The 10,775-nt window shown below is 31.9% G+C and overlaps 1 protein-coding gene across 1 annotated transcript; it reads right to left on the bottom strand.

Moving 5' to 3' along the window:
• Positions 1 to 308: 308 nt before the first annotated feature.
• LOC119610985 (venom dipeptidyl peptidase 4) lies at positions 309 to 6,070 on the bottom strand. Its single transcript, XM_037966426.1, is given in 7 exon segments — positions 309 to 589; positions 657 to 1,599; positions 1,660 to 2,576; positions 2,642 to 2,736; positions 5,689 to 5,709; positions 5,712 to 5,843; positions 6,061 to 6,070. Coding segments are annotated over 6 exon segments (2,238 nt in total). The 5' UTR covers positions 5,842 to 5,843; positions 6,061 to 6,070; the 3' UTR covers positions 309 to 457.
• Between the last annotated feature and the right edge of the window lie 4,705 nt (positions 6,071 to 10,775).

Consider the following 10,775-nt stretch of genomic DNA (forward strand, 5'->3'; position numbering starts at 1 on the left):
AACAGAACTAGAACAGAACTAGAACAGAACTAGAACAGAACTAGAACAGAACTAGAACAGAACTAGAACAGAACTAGAACAGACTAGAACAGACTAGAACAGAACAAGAACTAGAAGCAGGACAGAACTAGACACAGAAGATTTTAAACTAATTTAGTTTTGAAAATAATACGCAATATGTTTGAGCAATGATATCTTTGTTTTAGGGCGTCGGCCTCCCAGAGCTTAAACGTCCAATTAGTTCTTTAAGGATCTTTAAATCTTATATATCTTACCAATGATAAAATATGCCAATTCAACTTCTTCAATTAAATTTCATTTCTTCATCACAAAATATCAGCTTTACTTTAGTATTAAATTAAAAAAATATATAATAAAGTTTAAATAATTAAATGTAAAATTCTGTAAACATATCAAGGAAAATAAGGAATACTATAAATTTGTATCAAACATAAGACTAAAAACTTAAAAAACAGGTTTTAATCTTCCTCCTCGACATCCAATTTAAACAGTTGATCCAGAAATGATCCATAGTATTATACAAATGAGGCAAGAAATTACCAATAGAATGGTTTTCATCGGTGTAAGTCTAAAAAGAAGAAGAAAATTTATTAAGAGTTGTTATTTAACACGAAAGGCGAGAGAGAAAGACCTACCATTTCCTCAAACAAGATATCATGAGCCTGTAAGACCTTGGCCAACATCAAAGACTGTTGATAGTGGACATTGTCATCACCCGAACCATGAATCAACATAAAGTCATGATTACGGAAGTTATGAACTTGTTCCAAAACACTGGTATCCAAATATTTCTTCAGATTTTCAGTCGGCAAACCCATATAACGTTCGGTATAAATGGTGTCATAGTAGAACCAAGATGTTACGGGGGCCACTGAAATGCCACATTGGTATACTCTTTCGGTATCATTGGCCAAAGTGCGGGCTGTCATATAACCACCATAACTCCAACCCCAAATACCACAACGATCTTTATCAATAAAAGTGTATTTCTCTTGTAAATATTTCGTAACATGAATTTGATCCTCAACCTCAAATTCACCCAAATGATTGTTGACAGAAAATAGTAAATCTTTACCCTTATTACCGGTACCGCGACCATCCACTTGCACATAGATAACCTCACGATTGGTGGTCATATAGGCATCAAAACCCACAACAAAACCATTAGTGATTTTCACCGAGTTCGGTCCACCATAGACAAAAATAATCATGGGATATTTTTTGTTGGTATCTAAATTTGGAGGAAATTGAATTTTGGCCATACCTATGGAACCATCAGCTAAAGGAACTTTCAAAAATTTAATTTCAGGCCTAAGTTTTGAAGCCAACTTGACGCGGAAAGCCTGATTATCTTCCCAATTTTTGACTTCAGTGTTGGTCTTTGTGGCGAAAATTTTGGTATAGCTGGGATTGGGTCCACTGCAGGAAACAGTATAATAGGAGTAACTTTTACTAAAGGCAGCAGCAGCTGAACGACAGGCTACGCCCTCAACATCCAGCAAATTGCAAGTTAAACAATCTTTATTACTGAACACATGATAAACGGAAGGATCACTTTCCAAAGTGGCCTGGTAGTATCTGAAAATACATAAAAGTATCCGTTATTATCGGATAAAAAGTCATTCTTTCTCTACTTACAGTTTATCATTTTCTTCATCATAACCATAAACCTTCAAGACAGTAAACTCTCCCAGAGAACGCCAAATATTTTGACCAGTTTTCAAATCTAAATTCCATACTTGATACCAGTTATCAATCCAATAACTGAACAAACAATTTTCACTATTCTTTAAGCATATAGGATTGCCAATGGCTACCCAACCTTTAGGCTCTTCAATACGTTTAACCTCCACGCATTCTCCTGACACAGCGCACAACTGTAAACTGGCAATATTCTGACGTCTATTCAACCAAGTGATCAACAGTTTGCGATCACTAGTCCAGGCAACACTTTGTAAAATATGATCACTGCTCACCACCTCTACGGGAGCCTTAATGGTCACATAGTTAGGATCCAAACTCAAATCGAAAACTCTCAAAGCCACCACTGGGTTATTTGTACCCGGTTTGGGATATTTCAAATCCACCTCTTTGGGATATTGATACAAGGGATCTTCAGCCTCACCATATATGAAATATTTAAAAGTTTCCACATTGGTATCATCGAAAACACCTACAGCCAAATAATTGCCATCATCGGACCACCACATGGCAGAGCCACTACTCAACACCTCCTCCTCATACACCCAATCGGGTATACCATTATAGAAAACACCATCAATGCCATCCGATGTGATTTGTACTTCCAAATTTTCACCAAAATGTATGAAAACATTGTTATTGTAAACATAAGCCAAACGATCCTTAACCGGGGACCAACCACAATATTGCAATTTTTCGCCATTATGGATTTTGATGGCACTACGCGTGGCAATATCGAAGACATCATATTTCGCTATAAAAGAATGTCTGAAGATCTCTTCGACATCGTAACGTACTAGGATTTTAGTATTATCGGGGGATAATTTAAAGGAACTGCTGCGATTGTAAATGTTCTGTGAAGAGAGTAAAGCGACTTTTATCTCTCATTTTTCTAACAAATTTTGAATGATTAGCTTACCAAAAAATCTGAGGTAACAAAAATCGAATCACTACCGGTGGCAGCATTGAACTTGTGTATGGATCTATCAGTGGCAGTGTAATAAAATTCTTCATCTGAAAATACGTAAAAAGTGAAAAAAAATAGAAATTTTTCCATAGAAATTATCAGTTCAGTTTTGGTTCAGTTCTAGTTCTAGTTCAGTTCTAGTTCAGTTTTAGTTCAGTTCTAGTTCAGTTCTAGTTCAGTTCTAGTTCAGTTCTAGTTCAGTTCTAGTTCAGTTCTAGTTCAGTTCTAGTTCAGTTCTAGTTCAGTTCTAGTTCAGTTCTAGTTCAGTTCTAGTTCAGTTCTAGTTCAGTTCTAGTTCAGTTCTAGTTCAGTTCTAGTTCAGTTCTAGTTCAGTTCGAGACTAGTTCTAGTTCAGTTCTAGTTCAGTTCTAGTTCAGTTCTAGTTCAGTTCTAGTTCAGTTCTAGTTCAGTTCTAGTTCAGTTCTAGTTCAGTTCTAGTTCAGTTCTAGTTCAGTTCTAGTTCAGTTCTAGTTCAGTTCTAGTTCAGTTCTAGTTCAGTTCTAGTTCAGTTCTAGTTCAGTTCTAGTTCAGTTCTAGTTCAGTTCTAGTTCAGTTCTAGTTCAGTTCTAGTTCAGTTCTAGTTCAGTTCTAGTTCAGTTCTAGTTCAGTTCTAGTTCAGTTCTAGTTCAGTTCTAGTTCAGTTTTAGTTCTAGTTCAGTTCTAGTTCAGTTCTAGTTCAGTTCTAGTTCAGTTCTAGTCAGTTCTAGTTCAGTTCTAGTTCAGTTCTAGTTCAGTTCTAGTTCAGTTCTAGTTCAGTTCTAGTTCAGTTCTAGTTCTAGTTCAGTTTAGTTCAGTTCTAGTTCAGTTTCTAGTTCAGTTCTAGTTCAGTTTCTAGTTCAGTTCTAGTTCAGTTCTAGTTCAGTTCTAGTCAGTTCAGTTCAGTAGTTCAGTTCTAGTTCAGTTCTAGTTCAGTTTAGTTCAGTTCTAGTTCAGTTCTAGTTCAGTTCTAGTTCAGTTCTAGTTCAGTTCTAGTTCAGTTCTAGTTCAGTTCTAGTTCAGTCTAGTTCAGTTCTAGTTCAGTTCTAGTTCAGTTCTAGTTCAGTTCTAGTTCAGTTCTAGTTCAGTCTAGTCAGTTCTAGTTCAGTTCTAGTTCAGTTCTAGTTCAGTTCTAGTTCAGTTCTAGTTCAGTTCTAGTTCAGTTCTAGTTCAGTTCTAGTTCAGTTCTAGTTCAGTTCTAGTTCAGTTCTAGTTCAGTTCTAGTTCAGTTCTAGTTCAGTTCTAGTCAGTTCTAGTTAGTTCTAGTTCAGTCTAGTTCCAGTTCTAGTTCAGTTCTAGTTCAGTTCTAGTTCAGTTCTAGTTCAGATTTCTAGTTCAGTTCTAGTTCAGTTTCTAGTTCAGTTCGAGTTCAGTTCTAGTTCAGTTCTAGTTCAGTTCTAGTTCAGTTCTAGTTCAGTTCTAGTTCAGTTCTAGTTCAGTTCTAGTTCAGTTCTAGTTCAGTTCTAGTTCAGTTCTAGTTCAGTTCTAGTTCAGTTCTAGTTCAGTTCTAGTTCAGTTCTAGTTCAGTTCTAGTTCAGTTCTAGTTCAGTTCTAGTTCAGTTCTAGTTCAGTTCTAGTTCAGTTCTAGTTCAGTTCTAGTTCAGTTCTAGTTCAGTTCTAGTTCAGTTCTAGTTCTAGTTCAGTTCTAGTTCAGTTCTAGTTCAGTTCTAGTTCAGTTCTAGTTCAGTTCTAGTTCAGTTCTAGTTCAGTTCTAGTTCAGTTCTAGTTCAGTTCTAGTTCAGTTCTAGTTCAGTTTCTAGTTCAGTTCTAGTTCAGTTCTAGTTCAGTTCTAGTTCAGTTCAGTCAGTTCTAGTTCAGTTCTAGTTCAGTTCTAGTTCAGTTCTAGTTCAGTTCTAGTTCAGTTCTAGTTCAGTTCTACGTCAGTTCTGGTTCAGTTATCTTAATTAATCACTATATTTTTGATAAAATTTCTGACTCTGTACCTAATTAATTTAACTTTCTCTTTAGTTCAAATTTCCTCCAAGATCTTTAGATTAACCCATTTATCTTTCTACATTTCAAATCGTCATTGTAATTTTTCTTTTCTTTGTTTTCTAATTTTCCAAATAGAAACCGCAACTTTTATTGTTTACATACCTAAGATTAATTTTACTTAAATGTAAACAATTATATGGTTTACATCATATGTGGTGCGTAAAATTATCGTAAGTAAAGAAAACTTAACCATTCTTATAAAAAACACCTTTACGGTTAAAACTAACTAATTGTGTGTTTGTTAAAGTAATAAATAATATTGTTATTTTTACGGTCATAAGCATTTATAATAACTGATTGTTATTTTGAAAGATAAGCTGTCATTTTGACAGTTAACTTGGTGTACTATTTATATAGAGGTACTAAAGTATATAGATTTCCAATTTTTAATGACTATTGAATTCTTACTATTTAGATTAGATTTAAAGTTTTATTTTATTGAAAACATATTTGATGATAAGATCTTTTAATAGAATGAAACTAGAGTGCTAAAGAAATCTTATCTTAAATTGCATAAGGAAAATATTGATATAGTTTTTTTTGAGAAAGGTATTTATTGGCATTTCCGCTGATTTAAAGAATTTAAATGAAAAAATATGTCTTTTTAATTTCAAGCTTTCTGGGTCCCTTCTGCTTAAGCTCTATAAGATCTTTGATTGTTTGATTATAAAATTGACAATTGTTTTAATTTTTTGCTTTATTTTATAGCGAAATGTTGTTTTTTTTATTTATAACAAATTCCTTGAATTCCTGATTCGCTTTGCTGATTTCCTGATTATTGGAAATTTCCCAAGAAATATTAATATTTAGTAAGAGCTCTCTGATTTCTTTTACATAATATGTACGACCTTAACCGACTTGATTTTGAAGTACTCTTTAAAGAGATTTTTAAATAAATAATTAACTTTTTATCAAACTCTGTGGTGGGTCTAATCAAAATTTACATATTAACTATAACCTTATAAAGACAGTTTAGATTTGTTTTAAAAGGTTTTTAATTATTCTAGATTTTAACATATTCAACCCACCTGTTATCCAAGTTCCATTAAACCACGAATTTGTGATGTAGCTCTAATTGCTTCTATCAAATCCCAGGGCGTTTGTGGGGCTTTAATAACTCCCGCCTGCGTTACACTTAAACCATAAATGGCAATAAATGCCAAAATTATATTGAAATGCATGTCTAAAGACGGTCAAAAAACAAAATAACAAATTAAAATAAACAATTTATTTAAACAAATTAATTAATTCAACTATTAACACATTTAATATAAAACAAATTAAATTTTAAACTCGTAATCTTTATTTTTTTCAAAGCAAATGAAACCGTTTCAAAAAAAACAACAACCACCAACAATAACTTTATTGTTAAGTTGGAGTTTTACTCTTTGACTACGTACCGCCTGAAGAGTAACGATCTTAACAGTGCGACGTTACTTAACCGACTAACACACAACGTTATGAAGATCAATGTGTGAGCGTAAAATGTTAGATATTCACAGCAACAAATCCAAGTTTGTTGTTTTTTTTTTAAGACAAGAGATAAAAATGCAAATGGGTACTATCGTAGAAATTAGTACTTTTTGAAAATATTCCAAAATAAAAGGTACCAAAGTTCAAAAAGATTAATTTAAGTCTAGTCTATAGTATAGTCTATAGTCTAGTTTATAGTCTAGTCTTTAATCTAGTCTATAGTCTAGTCTATAGTCTATTCCATAGTCTATTCAATAGTCTATTCTATTGTCTAGTCTAGCCTAGTCTATAGTCTAGTCTAGTCTATTGTCTAGTATATAGTCTATTCTATAGTCTATTCTATGGTCTAGTCTAGTCTATAGTCTAGTCTATAGTCTAGTCTATAGTCTAGTCTATAGTCTAGTCTATAGTCTAGTCTATAGTCTAGTCTATAGTCTAGTCTATAGTCTAGTCTAGTCTATAGTCTAGTCTAGTCTATAGTCTAGTCTATAGTCTAGTCTAGTCTATAGTCTAGTCTAGTCTATAGTCTAGTCTATAGTCTAGTCTATAGTCTAGTCTATAGTCTAGTCTATAGTCTAGTCTATAGTCTAGTCTATAGTCTATAGTCTAGTCTATAGTCTAGTCTATAGTCTAGTCTATAGTCTAGTCTATAGTCTAGTCTATAGTCTAGTCTATAGTCTAGTCTATAGTCTAGTCTATAGTCTAGTCTATAGTCTAGTCTATAGTCTAGTCTATAGTCTAGTCTATAGCTAGTCTATAGTCTAGTCTATAGTCTAGTCTATAGTCTAGTCTTTAGTCTAGTCTATAGTCTAGTCTATAGTCTAGTCTATAGTCTAGTCTATAGTCTAGTCTATAGTCTAGTCTATAGTCTAGTCTATAGTCTAGTCTATAGTCTAGTCTATAGTCTAGTCTAGTCTATAGTCTAGTCTGTAGTCTAGTCTATAGTCTAGTCTATAGTCTAGTCTATAGTCTAGTCTATAGTCTAGTCTATAGTCTAGTATATAGTCTAGTCTATAGTCTAGTCTATAGTCTAGTCTATAGTCTAGTCTATAGTCTAGTCTATAGTCTAGTCTATAGTCTAGTCTATAGTCTAGTCTATAGTCTAGTCTATAGTCTAGTCTATAGTCTAGTCTATAGTCTAGTCTATAGTCTAGTCTTTAGTCTAGTCTATAGTCTAGTCTATAGTCTAGTCTATAGTCTAGTCTATAGTCTAGTCTATAGTCTAGTCTATAGTCTAGTCTATAGTCTAGTCTATAGTCTAGTCTAGTCTATAGTCTAGTCTGTAGTCTAGTCTATAGTCTAGTCTATAGTCTAGTCTATAGTCTAGTCTATAGTCTAGTCTATAGTCTAGTCTATAGTCTAGTCTATAGTCTAGTCTATAGTCTAGTCTATAGTCTAGTCTATAGTCTAGTCTATAGTCTAGTCTATAGTCTAGTCTATAGTCTAGTCTATAGTCTAGTCTATAGTCTATAGTCTAGTCTAGAGTCTAGTCTATAGTCTAGTCTATAGTCTAGTCTATAGTCTAGTCTATAGTCTAGTCTATAGTCTAGTCTATAGTCTAGTCTATAGTCTAGTCTATAGTCTAGTCTATAGTCTAGTCTATAGTCTAGTCATAGTCTAGTCTATAGTTAGTCTATAGTCTAGTCATAGTCAGTCTATAGTCTAGTCATAGTCTAGTCTAGTCTATGTCTAGTCTATAGTCTAGTCTATAGTCTAGTCTATAGTCTAGTCTATAGTCTAGTCTATAGTCTAGTCTAGAGTCTAGTCTATAGTCTAGTCTATGCTAGTCTATAGTCTAGTCTATAGTCTAGTCTATAGTCTAGTCTATAGTCTAGTCTATAGTCTAGTCTATAGTCTAGTCTATAGTCTAGTCTATAGTCTAGTCTATAGTCTAGTCTATAGTCTAGTCTATAGTCTAGTCTATAGTCTAGTCTATAGTCTAGTCTATAGTCTAGTCTATAGTCTAGTCTATAGTCTAGTCTATAGTCTAGTCTATAGTCTAGTCTATAGTCTAGTCTATAGTCTAGTCTATTAGTCTAGTCTATAGTCTAGTCTAGTCGAGTCTATAGTCCAGTCTTTAGTCTAGTCTAGTGTATGGTATAGTGTCATTCTATATCTAGTTTATATCAAAACTTATCATAAGTACTTTGAAAAACGTCCAAAAGGCCCATTAGTTCTCTCATATCTAGGGGTTTTTCAAGTGCATGTTTAGATACTATCTACTAAATACTAGTGTTAGATTAAATGCTGCATACATACATTATTTCTTAGATTTTTTGGCACAATACTGTTACCTACAAATGTTTATTATTCGATTTCTTATCAATTTCCTCTCATAACAATACACGCTTTTTGCTCTCTCCTCTCTTTCTCACGATCTTTTTACATATTTTGTTTAAATTTTATTGAAAACAACAAACAAAACTGTTGTTTTTAAAACAGTAGAATCTTGATTATTGTAAAATTCTATAAAAAATTATAAGACACTTGTGTAAATTTGAAAATTATTTGGTTTTCTTAAATATTTAAATTAACGATTTTTTATATATTTAGTTAGAACTTGACGATTAGGCCGGCATTATTAGTTATATGGAGCCAAGTTGCAATAAAAATAAGTTTTGAAAAAATTTGCTTTTAGTTAGTTAGTAGTTAGTTAGTAGTTAGTTAGTTAGTTAGTTAGTTAGTAGTAGTTAGTTAGTAGTAGTTAGTTAGTTAGTAGTTAGTTAGTTAGTTAGTTAGTTAGTTAGTTAGTTAGTAGTTAGTAGTAGTAGTTAGTTAGTTAGTAGTAAGTTAGTAGTAGTTAGTTAGTTAGTTAGTTTAGTTAGAGTTAGTTAGTAGTTAGTAGTTAGTTAGTTAGTAGTTAGTTAGTTAGTTAGTTAGGTAGTTAGTTAGTTAGTTAGTTAGTTAGTTAGTTAGTTAGTTAGTTAGTTAGTTAGTTAGTTAGTTAGTTAGTTAGTTAGTTAGTTAGTTAGTTAGTTAGTTAGTTAGTTAGTTAGTGTTAGTTAGTTAGTTAGTTAGTTAGTTAGTTAGTTAGTTAGTTAGTTAGTAGTTAGTAGTTAGTTAGTTAGTTAGTAGTTAGTTAGTTAGTTAGTTAGTTAGTTAGTTAGTTAGTTAGTTAGTAGTAGTTAGTTAGTAGTTAGTTTAGTTAGTAGTAGTTAGTTAGTTAGTTAGTTAGTTAGTAGTTAGTTAGTTAGTTAGTTAGTTAGTTAGTTAGTTAGTTAGTTAGTTAGTTAGTTAGTTAGTTAGTTAGTTAGTTAGTTAGTTAGTTAGTAGTTAGTTAGTTAGTTAGTAGTTAGTTAGTAGTTAGTAGTTAGTTAGTTAGTTAGTTAGTTAGTTAGTTAGTTAGTAGTAGTGTTAGTTAGTTAGTTAGTAGTAGTTAGTAGTTAGTTAGTTAGTTAGTTAGTAGTTAGTTAGTTAGTTAGTTAGTTAGTAGTAGTTAGTTAGTTAGTTAGTAGTTAGTTAGTTAGTTAGTTAGTTAGTTAGTTAGTTAGTTAGTTAGTTAGTTAGTAGTTAGTTAGTAGTTAGGTAGTTAGTTAGTTAGTTAGTTAGTTAGTAGTTAGTTAGTTAGTTAGTTAGTTAGTGTTAGTTAGTTAGTTAGTTAGTTAGTTAGTTAGTTAGTTAGTTAGTTAGTTAGTTAGTTAGTTAGTTAGTTAGTTAGTTAGTTAGTTAGTAGTAGTTAGTTAGTTAGTTAGTTAGTTAGTTAGTTAGTTAGTAGTTTAGTTGTAGTTAGTTAGTTAGTAGTAGTAGTTAGTTAGTTAGTAGTTAGTTAGTTAGTTAGTTAGTTAGTTAGAGTTAGTTAGTTAGTTAGTAGTAGTTAGTTTAGTTAGTTAGTTAGTTAGTTAGTAGTTAGTTAGTAGTAGTTAGTTAGTTAGTTAGTTAGTTAGTTAGTAGTTAGTAGTTAGTTAGTTAGTTAGTTAGTAGTTAGTTAGTTAGTTGTAGTTAGTAGTTAGTTAGTTAAGGTAGTTAGTTAGTTAGTTAGTAGTTAGTTAGTTAGTTAGTAGTTAGTTAGTAGTTAGTTAGTTAGTTAGTTAGTTAGTTAGTAGTAGTTAGTAGTTAGTTAGTTAGTTAGTAGTTAGTTAGTTAGAGTTAGTTTAGTTAGTTAGTTAGTTAGTTAGTAGTTAGTTAGTTAGTTAGTTAGTTAGTAGTTAGTTAGTTAGTTAGTTAGTAGTTAGTTAGTTAGTTAGTAGTAGTTAGTAGTTAGTTAGTTAGTTAGTTAGTTAGTTAGTTAGTTAGTTAGTTAGTTAGTTAGTTAGTTAGTTAGTTAGTTAGTTAGTTAGTAGTTAGTAGTAGTTAGTAGTTAGTTAGTTAGTAGTTAGTAGTTAGTTAGTTAGTTAGTTAGTTAGTTAGTTAGTAACTCCCACTATGAAATCAAAACAATTACTATTCCACTGTTTCCATTCGAAACCTTTCTGTTATTTATTTTCCTCTTTATTTACATTATACTTTCAGAATTGCCTCCATGTTTACAATAAAATTACTCAGATTATAGTAAACACTCAAACTAGTAATTTATCTTAACGCATTAATTGTCTGCCGATTTCGCTTATTTATTTATATAGATATTTGTCACCCAATGTCCATTCATCTTCATCAGCATTACTTACAATTAAACGTACGAACGACCGATCAATCAATCATGCTT

This window comes from Lucilia sericata, unplaced genomic scaffold, assembly GCF_015586225.1.
Source record: "Lucilia sericata isolate MDLA Ls3-8-SP2 unplaced genomic scaffold, ASM1558622v1 Contig001330F_arrow, whole genome shotgun sequence".
NCBI lineage: Eukaryota > Metazoa > Arthropoda > Insecta > Diptera > Calliphoridae > Lucilia > Lucilia sericata.